Below are 25364 nucleotides of genomic sequence, written 5' to 3'. Positions count from 1 at the left end.
AGAAACAAAAAAACCTGCAAAGCTACAAACGCACTACAGAAACGATAGTGGTAGCACTGAAATGGCAGACCCGTGAAGCTTTTTGTCACAGAGGGAGCATCAATTTGTGTTTGCACAGTTTTTATATTTGCATACAGTAATTTGAGCTTGGTTTGTGTATGTGTGTGTACATGTACATGTGTATACAGTTGTACAGATGGCAAATACATACAGGGTGATCAAATAAATTTGGAAATCAATTGAGACGAACAGTTGTGTGTGACAATTTGAGTATATAAAAATAAATATTTCTGGTCCTGAAACAAACAATACGTTACGTCAATGTCATTACGTAATGTACGTATCATTTAAATGAAATTACAAAAACTCTACTAGACTTTGAATGCATATTGCATAACCATTTAACTAGGAGACCAGCAGAAAGTGGGATGGTCCCACACGCACACACACACACACACACACACACACACAAACCTGCCAGCGGATTATATCCCACAAATTTAGCCCATATTCTGAAGACGAGCACTTAGAATGAGCTCCACTGCCAATAAAAGGCACGTTAAGGAACTACAGAGAAGGCTTCCCTGCCAATTAGAGGAGAGACGCATCTTATGGCTCCGCTTCTTCCTGTCAGCTTAATATATCGGGTCATATTAACATCCAGGCTTTGTCAATAAGGCCAGGCTGGATCCCATTAATGGAGCTATCCCACCAATATAACCGGCCGCGTCTTTATGGAGCACTGCCTTGTGTGGAGGAGCCGTGAAATGAGATTATAAGGTTACCCTGTGTGCATCTGGCTGCCTGGCACGTAAATATTTCAGTAATTTGATCACACAAGCTGTAGAAACACCTGTCTAATCGCCGATTTTGGGGACAGTTTTGCTCTGCTCTGCTGCGACAAATCTGGCCGGTGGCGAGGCGTACCGGTCCAAAACACACAAAGAATTAGTGTCTATCAAAACAGGTTTTCTGTTCACACGTTATCTCTCTGGCTCCCTACTGCGAGGAGTGCACACTCCAAACACTGCCGCGCAAGTAATGCACACATAAAACGCCACCCCGCACGCACCGCACACCTGACACACGCCAACGCACATAGTGTGCACTTGAAATGCAGCAGTGCATGTAGTGTGCACTTGAAATACAACAGTATATGCAGTTGTGTGCCCTTGAAATACAACAGTGCATGTAGTAATGTAGGGTTAAAACACAGCAATACAAATAGTTTACACTTGAACTATAGCATGCTTGCAACGGTTTGCGGGGGTATATGTGTGCATATATGTGTATGGGTGTGTCACAGCGCGGGTGTGTGTGTATGTGTGCCGCAGCGTGTGTGTGTGTGTGTTTGTGTGTGTGTGCGTGCACTTTTGCATGACTCTCGTTCATAACGCAGCTGCACAGTCGGCTCCCCTGCGCTCCTCCAGGGCCCAGGAGAGGGCTTTACCCTGCACTCTGCACAGCCCCGCCGATGACAGCCGCTTCAATTGAGACAAATGCAGAGGGAGGCGCAGTTTGTTTTGTGACCAAGGTGTGGGAGTCAACGAACGCTACAATGCACACTGCCCTCTACCAGCCTCTAGAATTTATCAAAAACATCTGGGAGAGGTCTGCTCTGTGCCACCTTCTGAATGTCAATGCGTGACTAGAGTTGGGTTGGTAGGGGGAGCAGGGACTTGGGCTGGGGGAAGAGTGCAGCAGCTGTTTTTGCACAAGTCAAAACCACATGCACACTGCCATCCGTAATCTTCATGTTGTTCAATTGGCTTTTAAAATCAATAATAAAAGCTTTATTTTGAGTGCCCCCCTTACATTTTGACCTGGCAAGGATGGCAGGGGGCTGGCTAGGAGGGAGAAAACTTCTGATAGGTATTTGCACTTTCACAGTCAGAGGCTGCCTGCAGATATCCCCAGAAAAGGAACGCTTACATCAGTTCATCATACACTTACAGTGCAGAGAGGTATCCACGTAACGCTCTACTTGAACTGTACACCATAAGGCCAACATAACATTTTTGGAAGCATGACATAACTGGTCATAAACAGTCATGTTAATGGATTACAGCTAATAACCAATGTCACAGAAAATTTGGTAATATATGCAGTGGTTATTTTGAGACTGTTCAGTTACCTTTTTCAAGATACATTCTGAGTATTTTTTAAATGGTCAAACGTTGTACTACAATGTCATGTCTGGTTATGACAGGTGTATGTCATGTGTATGTCAGTGTTGCGTAGGCTTTATTGCTTGTCTCTCTGCAATAAGTCTAAAGAACAAAGCACTCAGAAGTGCTGGCAAGAATATTTTAGCAAAGATTTTAATTAAAAATATGGATATCCAAAATTACAAAGACATTTGCACACTTAGTATTTGTACCAACACCAACACATACAGTTGATTTGTGCTTCAACAAGTGGTGGAAGAATGAGGTGGTATGACATCAAAAGTGGGTGGAGCTACCGCATACTACTGGGAATTGATTTGAACCAATCACTGTGTTTTGTTATTAAGCACAATACTTTTCATTGGTTCAGACAAGTCAGCGACTGACATTTTTGCACCACCTATATTTCTCCCTTTCTCCCATCACTAGCTTCAACCCTTCAAGGGATTCTGATGAAGACTTGGGAAAAGGAAAAGTTCAACCAGCCCAATAGTCCAATGAAAAGAAGTTATTCTGGAGAGATATGTGGACATATGCCGGATAGGGATCTTTGTCCTTTCACAACACCTTTGAAAGACCTGAGAGGTTTAATCGATTCTGGTCGATTTCCAAGAAAGAGAGGGAGCATTCACGGTCATGCCCCGATGCCAACATGAACAACTGCACAGTAAAATGTTCAGTGTTAATTCAACTCTAACAGAGTACATGTGAATCCAATAGGGATTTAGCACAGAACATTTTACCGTGTGCCAGAACGTGGGCGCTCGCCAATGTTCAACAACATCAGCACGCACTTTAGGGTGATAAAATTCAATCTGCAGCTTCCACATTACAACCTGTCTGCGAGCCGCACCACTGGTCTTACTTGAGTGAACTAAATGTCACCAACATTCATTTCCCGCTACAAATTCCCCAATGACTTAAATACTTTAACAACCCATTCTCGCTCACTGTAAAATTAATGCCATCTTATATATGACATTTGTGGGGTGCAGTGTCTGGTTGATGAATTATAGATCATTAAACAAGCTCTTTATTGTATATTACCTGCTTCAAACTTCCTTTAAAACATCAAATTACTACTTAAGAGCTTTACAGGATTTCAGCTTGTTCATCTATTTGGAGTAATTAATGGCAGTTTAAAACAATATACTCAAAATGTGCTGTACCATTATCACACAAACACTTCACCCTTATAATTATCATTATTATTATTATTAATATTATTATTATTATTATTAATAATAATAATAATAATAATAATAATAATAATAATAATATAATAACAACAAAAGGCTAGAATTAAATAGAAAATTTGTTATTAGCCTCACAATAAGTGAAAGTTTTTGGTGTTTTCTGAACACTTTGTGTTCATTTACAAGTCAAAGAAGAGATGCTGCCTGAATCCAGGCCAGCGTTTATTTGGCCTGAAGTCAACCGCCATTTGTATCAATTCCAAAAGTAAATGGAAAAAATGAAGAAAAAATCTGGCGCCGAATTTAATTTTTTGGGACAATCTGTAATATAAAATAAGTGGCACAGCACCAGAAAACGCCAACACCACGCTGTGCTGATGCGCATCACAAAGGTAGAGCACAAAGCGGAATATTAAAGTTAGCACAGATACAGCTCACACAGAACCAGATCCCAGTTCATCTTATTTCAGCACAGCCATAATGAACCCCAAAACTAGGTCTAGGTTACGCAAGTATGAATTACATTCAGGTGCCTGAGGGTTCACTTTGATGGTAAAATAACATATATGCAAATCCTATGAACTTCACTGAGGAAAAGAAAGGGGGATTTCTGAAATCAGCAAGGGCACCAGAGAGAACAGGCAAGGAGGGGACACCAGTGGGCTGTGGAGTGGAGCAGTGAGTCTCTGCCACATGCACAGAGGTCCTTCTCCCAACCATCTGTAGCACATCCTCAGATTCTCAACTTCAAATAAACGTAATGGTAACAGTGTGTGTATGTGTGTTTGTGTGCATGTGTGCGCGCGGAGGGGGGTGGGGTGTAACAAATCCCAGAATTATGCAAAGTAAATAAAAGAACCACATCAAAGGTTATTTGCTTATTTGTGAGCAACTAATACACATAATGTTCACTTTCAAGAGGACTGTCCTGCTTCAGACATACGCATTCTACAATGCATCACAGCATATCAGTAAAATAAGAATAATACAAAAAATACATGGCAAATCCGAGAAAAAAAACATGTAAAAATTCAAAATACATAAAACAAATATCAACATACATTGAGTATATTAAATATGAATATACTACCTGTCCCATAGCACTACATGAAAATGCACTAAAAAGTGGCTTAAAAAAGGCTATATAATATGCTTTCAATATCCTAATTCATTTCACAATATCCAGAACTATATGCCCCTGCTATGTTATTGATTGACCACTTGCTGGTACACTTAGCACACACTGAGGAAGTTCTCATGTTCCATAACAGTTTGCAAAAGGTCATTGAATCAGACATTGGTAGGATCAAGAAGCTAAAGAAAATGTTTTGTACAGAGTTGTACTAAGAAATGTTTATTCAGAGCAGTGCATGTAATAATCAATTTTGTTTTATTCTTAGCAAGATATCTGATTATATTTTGCAAGGTGTAGCCAGGTGCAAGTATGGAGGAATACTATTCTGCTCTATGAAGAAGACAAATTACTTCAAAGCAGATCAAATTACTGGAAGACATAAGAAGCTACCGTACTTCTTGTTTAAATTAAATGGAAATACTTTTCTACATTGAATTATTGTGAAATATTATAGAAAACAAAAAAGTTTATATTATTTGAGGTCCTCTGTCAATGTAAAGTCAAGTTAATGCAAATTTATGTAAATCGTTTAGAGAATTTAAAACGAAAATACAGAATTTGGGAAATATCACTGCAAATGTAGTCCAACCTACCTAAAAGAAGATGAGTGAAGACTAGGATATATTCAATACAATTCCAAACACATCAACTGTAATATAATTCAAAACAGGACACAGGGGATGTGCCATAACTATACTTTTACTTATTAATTAAGTTTCTCCACATTGTACTGTGCTTATCAAGCAATTATTTCAACCATAAAATTACTATACAATTATGTTTATTTTCTTCCATAAATATTACCCGGTGACTGCCATTTTCCAGCCTAATTCCTTCTTCCCAAAAATGTAGTAATGCATTCTCAAGGTATACAATATATAAATGGACATAAGTCATCCCAGAAACTATTACCTAACTCAGGACTTTCCATATTATATTTATTGAATGATAGGACCAAAAGGGACACTAAACAATGTTACTTTTTATTTTTCATAGTATATTCATGAAACTTTTACTTAATATTTTAGTTAAATAGAATTAATTTAACACTGATTGCTGAGCAAAATTAAAAGAATCTTTTTTTATGTATCATGCATAATTATGTCCTCTTTCACCACAGCCCTCCCCACTCCATCCTGAGTTTCTTTCTGGAATGCACCCACTGGCTGGAGCTTGGGCGAGGCCTCTGGTCTTGGTTTTGTCTGTCGGAAGAGCAAATTCTTTAAAAATGTTTAACAAGTCTCCGTGCTGAAAAAGCTAGCCCGCCGCAGACCAAAACGCTTCGCCTTCTGCAGGATCCTATCTTCAGTCTGCTGAGGATACGACTTCAAGTTCTATTCAAATAAACAGGACCATGACATTTCTTATTAGATAATAAAAAATTTAAAAAGCACTCTCTATCTTTCTGTGCACTTGGTCTTGGATTCAAATGCTGATAGAGAAGAGATGTTCTCTGCTGTTCCCACATGAGTAAAAACAAATATCTGCAGGAGCTTACTGAAATGTGCCAGTTCTACTTTATTAATGTTTCTGGCCCTGCTCTCTTCTGTGTCTTTTGGGTGTGGCAGAGTGAGTTGCTAAGCAACGGCAAGCCGCACAGCATGCAAAAGCAGTAGTCACTACAAATGCGTTAAGATACGTTTTAGAAACCTTTTCAAACATCTTGGCCAGTCACGGAACAGAGAAACTACAGATCCTCCATGTTTTAACAGATGTGTGATGATGCTATAGTGTTTCCAACTCAACCATAAAAAATATGGAAACATATATCTGACTTCCCATTTGTTCAAAATTAATTGAGTCTGTGGGAAATACAAGTAAATTCCAGCATTTGCTAGCAAGAACAGCATGTTTTATGAAAACTATTCATGTCAACCTAAAGTTTTTCAGCAAAAGACCAATGTACTAAATCACTCAGAAATGTAAAGAATGACGCAGTTATTTATTTACTCTTTTACAGGTATTGTGCCTTTGCTCTGTGTAATGTTATTAAGATGAAAGTATAATAGTTCTTGGCATAAACCTTATATTCTCAATATTATTTATTTATCAGTACATTTAAACATGACAACGATATTTTGACATGGTCAAAGACTAAAACTTTCAACAATTAATAGAAATTCAAGTACCTACGACTAAGCAGTGAAGTAATTAAATGCATGATGAGCATTAATGGGTATTAGTGAGATTTTTATGCGCCAGCTCACCAGCGCTCCTCCACCTTCTCACCGAGGTCAACTTATCAGTCAGGAGAAAATGAAAGCCAAGCTTAGTTTTGCATGTGTATGTGTTTGTGTGAACCAACAAGGTAATTGCATCAGTTCTCAGTAAATGATGCACAGTGCAGACACGGATTTGTCTGAGTTACAGTTAATTACTCTGTGCTTCCTGTCAAGCCTACCTAAATGGCAATCAGTATTCCACCCACTATCCCTTATTTGACTGGTTATATCAATTGAGCAGTGCAATCATTTTAACTCTCAATACAACAAGGCTGTGTGAACTTTGGGATTTTGAAACACCCACACCCGTTTGGAAAAGCTGGTTTCCATCTCAAAATCTCATTTTCCAAAAATTTGTTTCTGAAATTCCCACCCTATTGTTCTGGCATCACAGAGAAGTAGGTGCTCCGTTCGACAAATAGCCCAAGAAGCAATTAAACTGAATAAATAAACATCTTCCTGGATTTGCCGTTCCAATAAAGGTATAGTGTTTGTTTTCAAATTCATTTGTATTGTTCGTAAAAAATAAAAAAAATTTAAATTACCAACAGCCCCAATCATGATGGAACAATCCAGAAACCATCAAGCTTGCTTCCACTCAAGCTAAACTAAACGATGACTCAAAGGTGGTTAAAAATAAAGCAGCACTACAGTGCAGCCTATTTTTAAGAGAGAAAATCTGAGTTTTCCCTCAAATAAATAAATGGAAGGTATGTAAAACAGCTACACTAAATCTGATGAAAAATGATTAGGTAGTATGTGTGTAATGCCTGTAACTAGCCTCAGTCCTTGCCCTTCACCCAAACACTAGAATTATGCATTTTCAGCTGTTTGTTCACTTTAACCTGCACATCATGCTCCTCATATGTATTGTGTTTTCTAGGCATGAGCTCCTTATTTTACAGGTGGTCCACGATTAACTTAAGGAAGCTTCAAAAATGTACTGCATATATGGATGACTGAAATCCTTTAAAAGGGAGAATCCACCTTAAAACATCAAGGAGTGGCATAGCTGTCTGTGCTACAAAGACCAAGGCTGTGGACCATACACAAAAAATTATAAAGGAAAAAAAAACGCATTTTGAAACATACAAAATATTTCCGTGTAGCCTACACACAGCATGATACTGTCTCCAAAATAAGATACAGTATTTTGTAAAATGCCCATTTGTAAACAATAAAAAATGATATAGGTCCTATTCAATCAGGCATTGTGGAGCCTTGTTAACCTGACAGCAATCTTAATGATTGTCTAACTGGAAATTACTAAAGACCAAAGCAAACACAACAAGCATGTATTCAGCGCAGTAGACAGTTATTCTATACAGTAGTTCTATTTTTACCTCCTAGCATGCCCTCACTGTCATCCAGAGCCACTCTCACTAGCGATAATTATATTGACACTTGCATAGGTTAGCTGGCAGCGTTGCTACTGCTGCCACGTACCGACGGAAATGACAAAGAAAAGGAAAAAAATAAATAAAAATTGATAGAAGCTGCTCATGTGATTTTCCTATACGGCCAAAGTGAGCTGAGGGTGACTCACTGGCTGTATACCTTTTTCATCACGTATCATGGCGCACGGATTTACTGTCTCACCATTACTCACCACCGAGGTGGAGGGAGGGGCCTACAGGGACTGAAGTGACAGAGACAGGCGTTACGTTGTGACAGACGAGCAACGATTCAACCCCCACCCCTCCTTAAATAAAAGCATGTAGAATCCAAACGCTCTCCGTATTTGTGTAGCAGTGGAGGGCAACAGTGCATAAACAAGCTGACACAGGGAAGGAGGTTAACCGTTTTCCCTCCAGTGTTTTATATATGTTAAACCCATCACAGAGTAGTGCGCATCACAGTAAGGCCCAAAACTTTAAAGGCCAGATCTCCTTTACTGTACATGATTGTGTGTGATGTGTGTGTGTGCATGTGTGAGTTTGTGTGTGCATGGTTTTTAATTTGTATTAAGTCCTGCAGTACCTTCTATAGTCTAGATGGATCCAAATCTACTCTAAGAGAGCAGGTACTTTAAAATCAAATCAATGAGAGGACATGGCAGTGATTTTTATTCCCTCCAAGTTTAACCAGTACAATGTAGACCCAGTTGGTGAGTTTGTCTACCTACCTGTTTAGACATATACTACCTATGGTGGTAAAGCCACATTTACACTGAGTCTGTTCAGGGTGAGTTCTGTAGTTTGGCTGCTATTGGAGGGACCTTCCCACTCATTCTATTCATTCACTCGTTCACTTGCTCTCTTCAGAATTCACTAATTTATTCACTCACTCACACCAGCTTGTCCAGGCTCCCTCAGAAATGATGTTTTATTACTAGCGGGTGCAAATTTTACAAAAAATAAAAAAATAAAAAACCAACAATCACTATTCTATCTGATTTCCACCATTTAAATTTTAAGAGCCTTTTTGTGCAGAGAGCCGCATTACAAAAGCTTATTAGGACTTTGGAAGATATATCTTTTTATCTCATCAGAAGTGACAACAGGTGGTCAGGATTAGAGAGCGGTGACAGCGGGACGGGCGGTTGGCAGGCAGAACCCAAACCCTGGGCAGGGACGGAACAGGACAGAACACCTCAGATCACATCGCGATGGGCAGGATCAGCACGGAGCCACCTGTCACAAATTCGGGCTGATCCTCACGGTTCATCCTAAATCCCTCCAAGGCCTGCTGATTCCCTGCCTGGATAAGAGGGATCAGTGATTTGGGCTGAGGGTGCCCGCGGACACCGCGGACTCCCTGCTGACACACACACCGTGAGGGACACGGGTGAGAGCCCCGCCTCGCTCAGGTAAAACCAGCCCACACCCCCTCCTGGCATCCAGAAGACATTTCTGCCTGGTTAAATAAAAGATGAACATATGCCCTAGAAATCACACAAAAGCATGCAGAATTGGGATGAAAACTCTGAATTTGAAAAGAGATAGGCCTATTTAAAAAAAAAAGTTTTGAGTCAAAGAGTAAAAGACATTAACCACAAATTTCCAAGAACTGGCTCTGTACCTCTGGCCAATTAATTATGTATCCATACAGCTGATTGACTACACAATCCACATTCAATTTACACCTACACTCCTCGAGTCACCGCTACAAAGGAGATGTGAGTTCTGAGTTTGCCTATCTACTTAAATAAAGGTTATCTAATATACTGCGGGTGACACAAAGACAAGAAGCTCTGTTATAAAAGCTCTCAGAGTCCATAAATATGTGGTGGTCCATTCAATATGTATGAGGGTACCCCACTCCAAGCTTCATGCTGTGTCCAGACCAGGACCAAATCATTATTTAAAACACTTAAATCACCAGTAAATAAATTCCCGCGGATTACTGACTAATTTAGGAAAACACCAATTTTCAGTCAAATTTCTCATTTTTACCAGCATCTAAAGAGCTGAAAATGTACTTCAGATACACACGTTTCCCCAGGTGTGCTGGCCACTGAAAGACATGCATCATATGCTAAACCCAACATGGAGCACAGGATGCGGATCTCATTTGAGGTAGATTAAATCAGCGGACGAGCGGCAGGTCCTCTCAGTGCTAACCTCCTTTTATTAGCTTCAGACAAGGGACTGCAGCTGTAAGGGGGGCTTTTAGCTTGATAAAACAGGATACACTGTCGCCATCAGCTGGGAGGTGGCTGAGGACGAGCTCTCAAGTGTTAAGCCTGCCTTCTACATGTCTATATGTTGATTCCATATACCTGTTGCCGTGGCAACATGGTGACAAAATCTGTACCGGTGCTGCAAGCAGAGTTCGTGACAGGAACAATGGGGACTGGCACTGCAACAGGCATCCAGAGTGGACGAAACCTGAAGACCCGCCCTGTTTCACCAATACTACCCCCATCCCCTATTCCATTCTCTAAATCCACTGCTTTGAGCTTCCTGGCCAAATCTTCCACCAGAGCCAATTTCATCCCCAGCCACCAAACTGGAGCCAATCCGCACAGAACAGAGGCAGGATCACAAGTGAGCGTGTTTGTTTGCTCTCGGTCTCTGGCAACAGGGAACTCCAGCATCTTAGAGCCAATTATAGATCAGATTATCATCTCTTGTTATTCCCAACTGTTTGAGGCACTTTTCTGAGACTTTTTTTTATTTCAGCAACAAGAAGCAATGAACAAAATCTGGGGTTTCATTTCAGTCCCTGCAGGCTTAGTGTGCCATCAGTGAAAGGGGGAGGTTGGGGGAGAGAGAGACAGAAACAGAGAGAAAGAGAGAGAGAGATAGAGAGAGGTAAACACACAGGAGTGTACTCCTTTTCACTTCTATGGATATCAGCAGATTTTCATGACAGTTTTGCCTCAGGGTGTCAAAACTGGATTAAGGGATATTTAAGGGCTATTTTTTCCTCAGCATCCTCACATAGTACTCAGACACATTCACCAAAGATAAAAATGTTATTTTGCTTTCTCTTCTATTGTTTTGTTCAAACACTGTACCCAGGGTAGGGGTGGGAGGGAAGTTAAGTTTCAGTTTAACTGGAGCACTGATTGGTGTAGAAGAGGTGAAAGTCCAGGTCTGTTAACATGCAGAGAAAAGGCCCGCAGAAACCTTGCGTCTACAGCAGCTTTATGGCCTTAATATTCATGAAACAAAGGCTGGGATATTTTAACTTGGACTAAATCCACAGTCTTATGCTAACAGCCTGAGGACTCGCTAGTCAAACTTGCAGGTAAGATACTTTCCCCCCTAATTAAAGGTGCAGTGTATAGGTTTGGAGAAACGAGCCAAATCACTAGATTTTGGAGAATAAAAAAAAACATTCCACTGCCACCCTTAAGCTTTTCCTCAAAGCCCCTCAAAACACATACATGCTCGCTGCCTGATGTCTGAGTACCGTAGAGAGAGGACATGTGACCCCGTTCTCTCTTAATAAATTGGTATTCGCTATGCCCAATTTCACATAAATGGTATTTTTTGGCTGTTTCATATTTATTTCAGTAGAACAATATTGTGCGTTTCATAATCTGTATGCCGTAATGGCGAATTCAGAGTAAAAATACAGTTTTTAAGCTTCCAAAGGCAAGATGACAGCACCATAGTTTTGCATCGCATGGAAGACAGCCAGCTTATTGCCACCAGTCAGACAATTACCTCAGCGGCTTTCACGGCTACAAGCCAATGGGTTTCATCTGCTTATAACTGAAAAATGTCTTGGCTTTCGTGATCTGTGCGTCTTCATGTCAAATTCAGTGCAAAATATAGTTTAAAGGTGTTAAACGTAAGATGACAATCTAGCACCGGAGTTCTGTTAGGCTACTGAGACCATAGCTACTGTCATTTGTCACCAGTCACACACAGCAACTATTTTAATGTCTTGGCTTTCATGATCTGTATGTCTCAATGTTAATTTCAGTGTAAAATATAGTTTTGAAGCTTTTAAACAGTAGGTTTTTAAGGGTAGTTTGGAGGCTAACTTTAGCACTATCTGAGCAATTTGGTCACATTCCACCTGAAGGTGACTCCAACGGCACTCTGGTCAGTAGTAAGTAATTGTGTGGGAGTATCTCCACACAGACTGTGCAAATTCACTTGGGAAGACTCTCTTAATGCTGTGTTGTCAAAAACTGGGATCATAATGCCATCTGAACTCTTTAAAGTGCATCCACAGTGCATTAAAGAACTGTCAGCCAGGGGTTTAGTATTAATCAGCTAACTCCAGAAGAAACAATCTTGTATAATCTATAGCTATAAACCAGGCTGACCTTCCCTTCAAACCCACTGCTAAATTTCAAACCCTCTTCAGACAAGCATTTCAGAGTGTTCCGGGAGACTCTCGACTTTGACTGCTTGAGCTCGTTGGCAACGTGCTGACTGACTCGTCCTACAGCTCCCATGCATCTCTAACGGCCTAAATAAAAGCCACCATAAAACTTCAATGTGACCCTAGCAACAAAAAAAAATCCAGTCAGTACTGAGAGCCTATCCATTCATTTATGGTAAAAGCCTTATAATGCTGAGAATGAGAGAGAGAGAGAGAGAGAGAGAACGTGGATACACACAAAGTCAAGAGAGAGAATTGAAGGTACTGCAAACATTATACTTGTAGTTTGTGTAAAAACGTCATCATACTAGACAGAACAGACTTCATTTTGAGAGAAAGTTTGTAATGGCATCTTGAATCTCATAAACGTCTCAAATCGGTCAGTACGTACTGATATCTGGCTATAACCAGCCTCCGGGCTACGGTGTGGGGGGAATTAGCCTCCGTAGTCAGGCTCATTTGGTGGCTGAGTAAGACATGGGCAGAGATGACCACACAGGACAAACCCTTGAATTCTGCAGCACTGCTGATTGCATCAGCAGCAAATAAGAGCAGCTGAAATATTTTCTGATTTCAATCAAACTTCTCATGTATAACAGTGCACGCATTTCCTACACTGATAATCAGGAAAATACAGGGGGGGGGGGGGGACATTTTTCAGTGAAATTAACCACAAAACATAAAATTAAACCAGCTGGAACAGGAACCAGAGCTTTTTTTTATAACTGCAAATCTGTAATAAAAATATCTGCGGTTTATAATTCAGCTCTCGGTCTGAGCGGTGTTAGCATAAGTGAGCTGCCGAAAACAGCAGCATGCAATATTTACTTTGTTTTTTTTTTTTCTTAAGGCAGTACCACAGGAGCCATTTCATCTCAAATCTCAAATGACTTCTTAAGTCTGGAAGAAATACAGAATAGTATTTACAGCACTGGACTTCTGGCTGTGGATTCCAATCATTGGTGGTGTGCTGTTGTTGGAAAAAAAGGTATTTTTGAAGAGTTATCTTTGATATTAAATATTGTAATTATCAGTCATTATTTATTCTTAGCATTTTGACCAATTTTTACATTTGTGTTCTGATTTGCGGAGTGCGGCCCACCTTTACCTGTGAAAATAGCATTCCACACCAACAAGTGATTTTCACAGAATTTATATAATATTACTTTCTTAAATGCAGTCAGTGTCCATTTTAACTAATGGTGCCTTCTCTGCACAGTCACATTGCCCCCACGCTGTTGTCACCAAACTTTTTTCCTTCCCAAGTATGATTTCTGCCTTGTCACACAGATTTCAAATCCTGTCGGAAGGAATCCAACACACGGGCCAGCTCAGAAATCATGTGGAATTTCAATGCAAATGTTGTAGCCATTGTGAATGATGTTATGCTGCCAAAACGTTGTTTGGGAGGCTTGTGATGCGGATTTTATGGTGTGAACTGTGGCACCCGAGGAGATGTACAGGGCTGATATTTAAAATGCAGCAATTTTACGTGCTCATTTCACAGGCTCTGGAAATATTTGGTGCTTGGCAAACAAAAAGATGTATTTACTGTGAACACAGGCCTGAGACATTTGATGAGTGCATTTTCGGCAGTGTACAAAAGCTGGCAGGAAAAAGAGAAGAGGTCTATTCAAACAAGCCTTGAGCTAGATTCACAAGTTTAAACTGCAATGGCTGGAAGTGGTAAAACACTTCAGTTTTAGCCAAAAGATAATCGCATTGTTGGGAGTGTCTGACTAATTGACTCTTATCTTTTACACAGCGACAAGAATTCATATATGCGTTTTATTTTTAACAATGGGAAAGGAAACGTAAACGAGTTGTTTTATCAATGCTCTCAGGAGTTCAGCCCCACTGAAGAGAAGACTGGAATTACAGCGCTATACAAGCCTCTTAATTATTTACCAGTTACTTAGATTTAGAACTTTATTTTGTAAATAATACATGCAGTTCAACTAACGTCTCTTTACGCATCTTTATGCTTCTGTATCTCGCTAATGACCGTCCGCTCTATCCAGAGACTCTCATATGCACGGTTAGTCTGGAGATAACGCATTCAAGGGAAGTTTCTTAATATTTCTCCGAAATATTTGCAGTCGTCGGTTAAAAAGACCAGAATAGCATCAAAGTAGCTATGATCTATTTATAACGAAATGATGGCCGTTCATTTCCCTTACTTAAACCCACAAGACGGCTGGAAGACATCTACGCAGAGACTCGTTACTTTAAAATGGAATTACAAATGCTGATATTCATCCGTTTTAATGGAAGCAAAGTTTTGTGGTTTAGACTTTCCCACCCACTCCAACAACCCGAGGCATATGAAACGAGTATTCCAGTAGCCTATCTTATTGTGGCAACGTCCATTTGTCAGCGATTTGCTATATGAATTATTAATAAGCCAATAAAAATATAGGTGTCTATCACAATCTAGCCGTATTTTTTTTATCCGAAAATAACAAATAGGGCAGATGATAAAGAAACGCGAAACAATATACATATATTTTTTCTAACCGGTGGCAAGAGACACTTTCCACTGGCAGCGCATATATTGCACAGCCATTTCGTCGTTACTTCAGTTGCACTGATAGTGTAATACAGAGATACCAACGATAATCAATGCGCAAAAAAACATTGTTATGGGGGGAAACTCAGCTGAAGGTTGTGAGAGTTTCGATTTGCGACAGAGCTGTTGTACTTTAGAGAAGCACTAATGCTGACAGACTAATAATGTAGTTTCGTGTCCTGGAAACGCAGAACACATTGACGCAATTTCTTGCAAAAAATACATACACCAAAAAATTAAAATGAAAGCTCATAGAAATATGCCCGTTGCACCGTGGGAGTCAGCTCAAATCCACAAAACCGCATGCATTCTGGAGCCTGATCTCCAAACGCTCGTGAAAGGGAGCTAGAGGCCAGGAAAATGAGAAGCAGCCTGACACATAGATATGAGAGCCACTGTGATGGCCGGTATACCGTTCTTCCCACACACACGCTCTGAATGCAAGACTAGGAAGGGGGTTTAAAAAAAACGCGCTCTCCAAAAATCCGTTTAACTCACTTCACTTCTCTCGTGTCTCACGGCCTCAAACTTGTTGAAATCAGCAAAGCGTTTAAAAAAGTTAAATAAATAAATATTGACAATTTAACGTAACATTTGCTCACTTTGTTCTCTTCTTAGGAATGTAAAAATAAGCTTCTTGATATCGTAAGCAGCTTTCACCACTCAAGTGTTCATTTGCTGTAATATTTTGTGCAGCGACTTATCAACCCCATTCTTCTAACGAAGCAGTACAATGCCACACAATATAAAAAATATCGATCACAATCTAAAGCTCTCCCACAACACCCGGATTGTGCAGAGAGAGTTCCACACTGCGGTGTAAACCACCTTTGCAGCGTGAAGTAGCGGTGTGAGACTTATTGAGGGAAACCCCTTCAGCACCCCCGGTCTCACGGAGAGAGCTAGATCTGTGTGGCTGCGACATCGACATGGATCTGAAGGGGGAGAAACGCTTGGTCAGTTTAGCGCGGACTCCTGCCCACTGCTGTCAGCTGACCTTTATAAATGGTCTGCGGTGAGGCCGGCCAAAGACTCGTAGTCCTGACTCACTGCTTGACCCCTGCGCGAGGTAAACTGAGCTAATTACCTAGCTTGGGTTCCAAATGCTGTTTGGTTTTAAGTTTTAAGACTAAACTGAAACACCAGCCTGCCCTAGTCTGCCATCATTCTTTGATTTTCAGGATCAGTTCCATGTCACACAGGCCCTATCAATCAGCCCTTACAAAAAGGAGCACGCTGCTGTGCTGATTAGTATGGTGACAAAAATAAAAAATAAAAGGACAAAGTGCAGTGAAGGTTTGAGGACTTGTCTATGGTTGCAATTCTCCTTCACAGATGTAAATATGATGTGCGTAAGTGACAGGCGGGATGCATTTCTATATGCAGTCTTTATGGCTAATCCTTTTCCTCTTGCTAAACCAACTGTAAAGCAGCCATAAGGCAGTATGACTCCATCTAGAGGATCATTTTATACCTTTTTTTCTACACCTTCTTTCCAGCAAACATAATGTATGTATTTTATTATTATTATTATTTTTTAAAGGCCTTCAAGGAGCTGTACGAGAGGGCACTAATGACAACAACAGTGCACAAACTGCACTGCCTCTGAAATCAAGTGACTGTAAGACAAACAAACATTAAACAAACAAAAATTCCACTTATGCATTCCTACTGATGGTTGAGGGCTTGACTGCAGCAATAACACGCAACAGATTCTGAACTTCAGTGACAGGCTTTGCTTCAGAATTTTACTTTTTCCTTTCAGTTTCTTAGCTTCATTGCGGGGGAGAATATTCCTTACCTCAGAAGGTGGACTTCTTATTCAGACTTGAATAAAAAGGGTCTTGACTACCCCAGGCCTCACCCAAATCCCTCTTGATGAATCCCTGAGGAAAATCTAATTCTGTAATCTAGTCACTGGACTCATGCTGGCATCTCTAACCACCATTAGGCCAAAGAGGTTTGTGGGATAGAATTCTCGATCACTTTCAAGACAAGCACGCTCTCGTCGGAACAGATTATAATTCCCCCGCTTGCTACTTTGAGGAATACTCCTGCGGAATTAATTCTAACCTTGATTCAACTGTAAGTAATATGCTTTAGCGCCTTAGGCAGAGTTAGGCATTATTACGTGCCATCCGTCTCCATCCCCAATAATTCTTTACAAATCAAATTATGCTGCTTGTTGCACTCCACCGGGCCTCACTTTGTGTGTGAGCTGGTGCTGGCCAGGGCTCATTTATATATACTGTATATATATATTTATTTTAAAGTGTACGTATTTCTTTATTTTATTATTTGAAAACAAGTGTGACTCCTCCAAACCACACCAGCCAAGGGGAACTTTGGAGACCATTGTAAAATGGGGTTACAGGCATATTAATTTCATCTGCCTTGTCGCGGGCTAATAAAATGGCATAAGGTGCCCTTGCAAAGATGAATTAATTTGTTCATTTATCTGTCTATTTATTTATTTATTTCTCCTCTCCTGCCATTAATAGCAGATACATTTTGCTCCCCCCAAACCCCTATCATACCACCCCACCCCTGTTACAAATGAAGGGAAAGTCTTTCCTTTTCCCTTATTTTTTCTGTCATTTCCCCACAACCACTCAGCACAGATTTAGGTTACACTCTACAGGCACGGAGGGGAGGAGAGAGGGAGGGAGGACAGAGGAAGAGAGAGCCTAACGACTTTGGAAACGTGATCCCAGGCTCTCCCCCACATTGTTTCTTGTAAATAATAGAATACACATGTTTGATGTATAGGAGGAAAGCACTAAAATGGGGATGACAATGATTAATTAATTTAAAAAAATTTGCAGGGGGATGGGGTGGAGGGGTTGTTTTCTTTGACAGAGGAAGGAAGGCAGTGACAACAGCAATAACATCCACCACTGTAGCTCACAGTGATGCTTTATAACATCTGCATTACATTACATGTTCTCTGGTCCTTTGCCACGATTCTGTTCCCGTGAAAAGGTCCAGCTCAGGTTGGAATGTTTCACAGTGTGACCTTGAATATGCTATTTGAGAGAAACACAACCCACACTCCCACAGACATTCTGGAAGTGCTTAGGCAGTCTGTGCCAGATAGACATCAATCAGATCATCACCTTTTATGGCCAAAACAATAATATTTAAAACGCAAACAGAAGCAGATGTGCAGACGAGCACACACACAAAATAAAACATGCACAGCGGCGCTTACTCATGAGAATGTCTGCTCCACCCCCCATTTTACATAGTCAGATGCCACAGATTAATTAAATGTGAACTACCGGAAACAAAAGCAAGTAAGCCTCAGAACTAAATGCGCTAAAAATACGGACCGATGGTCAACGTATAGCTTTAAAGGAACTCAGTCCAAATGACCAGTTTTTAAACCAACAGTAATCTTGCAGGATGCATATGTATACCTAGTGTACAGTGTCTTGTGTTTGACTTCAGCCCTTGTCTGACATGACAGATTTCCCATTACTTAAAACAGGCTTAGCACAACAGATACGGGGTAGCAGTCAGCGGCTTACGGAAATCTCTCTTCACAAAGAGGTCTTAGCTGGAGGGAGAAAAACAAGCAAACCTCCTTGCTTCCTCTAACAGACTGCAAAATGTCCTCAATTGTTGAGGGGACAATGTGGTAGCAAAGAAGGAGTGATCGCCTCGCACAGTATAAAGCATCTACTCTACTAGTGTTTGCCTGCAAAAAAAACAGTAAAGAAATGCAATTCTTCAGGTGAATACACCACCAAGGACGCAATGAGGAGCAGGATATGAACAGACGCAAAAAAGAACTACGAGTAAAATAAAACAATAACATTTGTGTTTTGGTATTATTTCATAATAAGAAATTGTCTGTATTCTTTGTAATTTTGTAAGTTTGAAATGCATAGCTTTGTGATGAAAAAAGGAAAGAATGAATGAATGAATGAAAATAAATGTTTAAAACTGGAGATGTGAATAATTTGCTCTGTGAAACTGATCACCAAGTGTATTTGATGCACCTATAGCGTGGCTGTACAACATTAGCTTTAGCTATAATTACATGGAAGCATTAACCTATCAGCAAGACAAATTACACCCTCGTGTAATAGCACAACCATTTATCATTGCCTATCAATGATTAAAGATGATAGGAATATACATACCCGCACACAAGCGCAGGCACACACGTGCGCACACACACACACACGTGGACACATATACACACACACACACTCTTCAGCATCTGGCACTGTATGACTCATATACAAGATCTGACTTTCAACCTGAGGTCTGAAGGTGCACGACTAGACCTAATGCACACTGTAGGCCTTTCTCGTGTTGAACATCTTCGTCACAAATTAACACCCCCCCCCCCCCAATCCTTTTCTGCAAGTTACACACAAAGAATCTCATAGCTGCGAGAGACCGGGAGAAGGGAGGGATGACATAAAGCAGACATAAATTGTGTTTCCTACCTGAATTATTGACATCCTATTAACCGGAGTCTCAGTGGTGTTAGTCACAGGGCTGGTGAAGCTGGTGTGACAGCCCACATGTCCTTGGGGAACAGTCAGGTTGTTGGCAGTGGGCTTAAGGTACATGACCTCTGACCTGGGGGAACTGAGGGGCAGTCGCGTCTGGTAATCGAAATACATGGGGGAGGTGGCCAGGGAAGGGCTGCTCACCACGTTCATCACGTTCATAGCGTCTCTCTCCTCCACCTCGCTCTGCACCAGCATGATGTCGTTCTTGTTTATCTTCTTCTTCTTGCCCTTGCCCAACTGAGGGTGCGAGTACTCAGCGATCCGGCAGTTGTACGTCCTGATCTCCTTATTCTCTCGCTTGCACTTGACAGCAATGGTCACCATGGCGGCCAGGAGCATGACGGAGATGATGGAGAGGGTGACAATGAGCGGGAGGGACATGTCCCACTGCCGCTGTTCTTCATTAATCCTTGGCTCCCCCTCGGGAAGGGGCCCCGTGTAGGCCTTGATGATCAGCTTGGCCACAGCGGACAGGGAGGGTTTCCCATGGTCAATCACCTTGACGATGAGCTCCACCACAGGGGTCACCTCTTCCCAGAACGGGTGGACGGTTCGGACCTCCCCAGTGACTGAGTCCATCTCAAACAGGTGGTCCTCATTGCCATCAGAAATCTCATAGGTCAGCCGCCCACTCTCACCGTAGTCGTTATCGACCGCCCTCACCGTGGTGACAATGTGGCCCACGCCTACGTTGCGGGGCACGTGGATCTCAGCGGTGTCGTTCTGGAGGAGGGGCAGCACAATGACTGGCGCGTTGTCATTGACGTCCAGCACACTCACCCTGACCGTGGCGTTGCTCTCCAGGTGAGGGGAGCCTGAGTCCTTAGCCACCACCTTGAACTCAAAGTACTTTGTCTGCTCATAGTTAAATGACCGCAGGGCATAGATGGCACCATTGGTGGGGTTGACCGAGACGTACGTGAAGATGGAGACATCACCCACATTTGATGGCAGGATGGTGTACGACACGGTCCCGTTCTGGCCCAGGTCTGGGTCATGGGCCAGGACAGAGCCCAGGTACTCCCCAGGGATGTTGTTCTCAGGCACCTGAAGCAGGTAGACGGACTTAGTGAAGCGGGGCGCATTGTCGTTCTCGTCCAAGATCTTAACAGTGAACGACTTTGTGGAGTTGAGCGGTGGGATCCCATTGTCTTTGGCCACGATCGTCACATTATACTCGTCCTGCACCTCCCGGTCCAGAGGCCGGTCAGTAACCACGGTGTAGAAGTTGTCGTAGTTCTCCTCAAGCTTAAAAGGCACATTACCCAGAACTCTGCACTGGAGCTGCCCGTTCCGTCCCGCGTCCTTGTCCGTGACTCTGACCAGTGCAATGACCGTTCCTGGAGGGGCAGCCTCACTGATGGCCCCTTGACGCACAGACACAAACCCTATGGATGGCCAGTTGTCATTCCTGTCCACCACCTTAACAGTCACTTTACAGTGACCTGGAATCGGGTTGGGCCCAAGGTCTTTTGCCTGAACATCAATCTCTATAATTGGGTTTTCCTCATAATCAATTTCTCCCTGAATCTTAATGACACCTGTTCGGGGGTCAATGGAGAACAGCTCTCTGATCCGGTCGGGTGCATAACCGCTGAAAGAGTAAACCACTTGGCCATTGCTCCCTTCATCTGGATCAGTTGCGTTCAAGTCTATCAGCACTTTTCCCAGGGCGGAGTTTTCAGGAACATCTACCGTATAGGAAGGCTGTTCGAACATCGGGCTGTTGTCATTAGAATCAATAACCTTCACATTGATTTGCATGGTTCCTGATCTTGGATATTCCCCTCCATCGGTTGCTGTTAATATGAGGGTGTGATGGCTACGCTCCTCTCTGTCTAACGGTCTCTGAATGACTAGCTCTGGAAACTTTGTGCCGTCGCCTCTGGATTTTACATCCAAAGAAAATATATTGTAATCATCTCGTGTGATCTGGTAGGTTTTCAACCCATTCTCCCCAGAATCTGGGTCGTGCGCGCTTGTTAGCGGGAAGCGTGTTCCTGGAGCCGCATTTTCAGAAATGTCAATATCGATCTGATCAGAGGGAAAGCTGGGCGAATTGTCGTTTATGTCCAGTATTTCCACTTTAATCATGCAGATTTCCTTGTCGTTGGCAAACACTTCCATTGAAAGCTGGCACTTGGGGTTTCGTCGACACAGTGTTTCCCTGTCAATCCGCTGCTTCGTATACAGCAGTCCGCTTTCAGGGTCCACGTCAATGAGATGCGGGGCTGAATTCTCCAACACCCTGAAGTTGGATTTTTTGCCCCGCTCTCCCGGTCCCAGTCTGGCGTCTTTGGCAATGTTCCCAAGCACAGTCCCCGGCCCCTGTTCCTCGGGGATGGAATAATTTAAGTTTTTCAGTGTAAGGGCTTGTGCCCACAGCAAGAGAAAGAAGAAAACGGACAGATACATCCCCTTTACGATGCGACGCGCTTTTATTTTGAGATGCGTTTTTTGATTCCGACCTGTTGATTTGTTCAGCAAACTGACAATCCCGACACTTAATTGCAATTAGGCGACAGTCCCGTTCATAACAGAATGAAAAGTCATTTTCCGTTTGGTTTTATGATCTTTAGTTCCTCTCTGGCCTTGCTTTCCGTCCTTTTTAATTACAAACGGTGATGCCTTACACCTAATTTAAATTCAGCGGAACGCCCAGACTCGTCTGTGGCATAATCGCAATCGAGTTCTCTCAAAATGAAATAGCCGTGGTGCATGAGCTCATCTGAAATACAAAAGGAAATAAAATATTCTCCCATCAGTACAGGAAACATAGTGAAACAAACTATTTAGTCACCAATCTTCACAACATTTTTTACATTTTTGAAACATCTTCCTTATACAGAGACTTGAATTTGTATTTATTTTCCAACAGCCACAAAATAAACGGATGCAATTTTTCTACAAGGTTAAGGAAATTATATTTAACTGTAGGCGATGAAAAGCGTTGTGAATAACCTTGAGGTATGCGCTGATTTATGTACATATATTATTTTATCATGAAGACTACGTGTTTATATTCATTTCTGCAGTAAGTATAAATGCTCGTGTGAACAGCATTTGTATATTCCAACAATTCAATTGGAATGACAGAACAAAATCTGACAGATAATGCCGCTTCAAGAATGTTTTTGTGACATTCGCAACAGCTGCGTCTCCGTGGCTGTATCTACGAGTCTTCAAGTAGCCCGTTGAATACAAATGCGTCCAAATAAGATCCCTTACGCAAATCCACACAAATCAACTGCAGGATGGTATCTGACACGAATTTAAATAAAAAACAAGAAATAAAATGACTGACATGGCTAGCTGGTTCTGACATTAGTTTCTTTTCCCTTTTTTTCGCTGAAGCCCGGGGGCTTTCGTAAAAGCTGTTGCATTCTCGCTGATACGGGGTAGCTACAGTAGCTTAACCTGCAGAAGCGCAATGCCCTCACGATTGGAACGCATATAGCTATCTATACAATTCAAAGAATCATATCAATAGCACGCGGCATGAACTTAGTATACAGCAGTTGGCTTCCGATTCACATCATAATGTCCTCTCGGTGTCTTATTTCTTAGGATGAGAACAACCACAAGCTCCAGCGTGCTTTAGTCTACACTGTAAGTGGCTAAACTGGTCATGAAAGTGTGCCAGTAATATCAATGAGCAGGTTTCCCCCCAGTATCCCTGATAATAATTCAGTGGATTTCCTTCCGCTCAAGTTGTCTTCAGTAAGTCACAAACACAAAAATATGGTTTTGAAGAATGCTTACGTGGTATATGAAGATCCCAATAGGAAAATATAGATCCAGACCGGATATCATAAATGTGATCATCCCTCTTGCATGCTGCATTGATGCGGGGTAAAACAGCTCGGTGATAGCATTGCCCTTGCTCTTTTTACTAAGTCCAATGCATGACGGCTGTAAGGTGACTGTCAACGGTCCAGTTTCTGCGTATCTCCAAAAACAATCTCGTGTCAATGTGTTCTGCGTACCCTCCTTGCACATCAACTGTTGAAACGCTAGGATTACAATTTAACACTCCGCAGACCACCAGCTCCCTCTCAACGTCTCTTACTGACTAACTCCGCTCACCTCATAGTGCATTAAACATGGTTACTGATCTACTGCCAACCAATAAACGTCAGGGGGATGCAACCTGCCTTTGGCTCGGCCAATGGCATTTGTGCATTTCGCGTTGGGGGCGGAATTCACAAATCAATTGAATGAGTACGTGATTCGACCTGTTAGTTTCAATATAGTGGAAAGATAAGTCGGGGAACTGTTTCAGTCTAAATTTACTAAGCGCGTTTACTAAAAGCAGGTTTCCGAGATTTGCTTGCATTTGATTCGCACGGTCCGATAGCCTACGTCAACATGGAGCAATTGCCTAATCGGCACGAAATAAAATTCAGAACCGAAAAAAATCCGTTATGTACTCATAGTAACACAAACTCTGACCTTGCACTCATATTAGCACACGCCAGCAAAACCCATGCCTTTTAAAACACGATGGGAATAACACAGGCATCGTAAAGATATACTATTTCCAGCCGACGGAATCCCATGTGCTAACTGTAGCCTAGATCAGATAGGCTATCTCTCGGCCAATTTCTTATTTGTGTTATTTGTCCGGAATTAACAGCAGGGTAAATATCCTTTAAATTCTGTAAAGCAAGAGGTGGCGCTGTACTACTTCGTGTATTGCTTTGAGCGATACTGAACAGCATTTCTGTCTGGCAAAAGAGCTGTTCCCACTGTAAAAGCGCATTTAATCTCTGTGGTTTAATCCGCGTGTTCAAAACTGAAAGTATGCCATAAACAGTGCTTCGGTTTAACGGGGGTGTTCAAAACAAGTGGCATAAGTTTAGGAAGTCATAATACACTTGTTAAATAATACTTATATTCCGTTGCAATTAGCCAATTGAGCTGTAACCGATTTATTCTAAAAGCAGTGGCCGATACGAATTGTTTATTGGCGAGATAGATATAATGTTACATTTAACTTGAAAGAAAGACTTTGCTGATTTCATACTGATAGGCTGAAGACTGTTACGTACCCAGTTCACTAAAGATCTCAGGAAACGTGAACTCCAACATCTTTATGAAACAGCGAGAGAATGAAAACGACCACAGGGCACACCAGTATAAAATATTTAAACAAAAGATTAAGATTCCCTAAACTGAATGGGTTGCTCGTTTTATAACATATACAAAGCATAGTGGATTATACCACCCCATTATCGTTTAGCCGAGAATATGACAATCCAATCAAAAGAATCAAGTGTAGCGAGAACTTAAAACAGGAAATACTTGACCCTTAATAATCGTTTTGTCAGTACTATCGTGATGTAGGCAACGGTGTTATTATTGTTATATTTGTTGAAGCAAAACATAAATGAAGTTTAAACATTTACCTATCACATGCAATATATACATGCATTATCATATTTTGGAATGCGTCCTTCAGAAATGCGCGCGCACACGTGCCCTTTATTAAATTGATTCGATATCTCAGAAATATATAAATAAATGATTTAATGAGGGGCATTTGTAGTTATAGAACGTGTACTTCATGTTCTTCATTTGCAAGAGGAAAAAAAAACGATCAAAGATGATGCCCACAGATATACAGGCATAATGTCACAATGCAAGTAAATATGCTGTTTTTCTTAATGAGGGGAAACTGACATTATGTGTACATTCCAAAAACACTGTGAGCCGTTATTGTTGAGCTGGATGAGCACCAGTTTTTCTCTCTCTCTCT

The 25364-nt window shown here is 41.5% G+C and overlaps 1 protein-coding gene across 4 annotated transcripts in view; it reads right to left on the bottom strand.

The window, feature by feature from the left end:
- Positions 1-23673, bottom strand: part of pcdh17 (protocadherin 17) — a 58490-nt gene extending 34817 nt beyond the window's left edge. For 2 of the 4 annotated variants that reach the window (XM_064310452.1, XM_064310453.1), the window contains exons 1-2: positions 23369-23673; positions 19538-22334 (exon numbers count right to left, since the gene is read on the bottom strand). In XM_064310452.1, the coding sequence (XP_064166522.1) occupies positions 19538-22021 (2484 nt within the window). In that variant the 5' untranslated portion in view covers positions 22022-22334; positions 23369-23673. The remainder of the gene's footprint in view (positions 1-19537; positions 22335-23368) is intronic. The other 2 variants (XM_064310454.1, XM_064310455.1) reach the window with 1 other exon arrangement.
- Positions 23674-25364: the final 1691 nt, after the last annotated feature.

The sequence above is a fragment of the Anguilla rostrata genome, chromosome 15 (genome assembly GCF_018555375.3).
Source record: "Anguilla rostrata isolate EN2019 chromosome 15, ASM1855537v3, whole genome shotgun sequence".
NCBI classification, from domain to species: Eukaryota; Metazoa; Chordata; class Actinopteri; order Anguilliformes; family Anguillidae; genus Anguilla; species Anguilla rostrata.
This window is presented reverse-complemented; position numbering and strand designations above follow the sequence as displayed.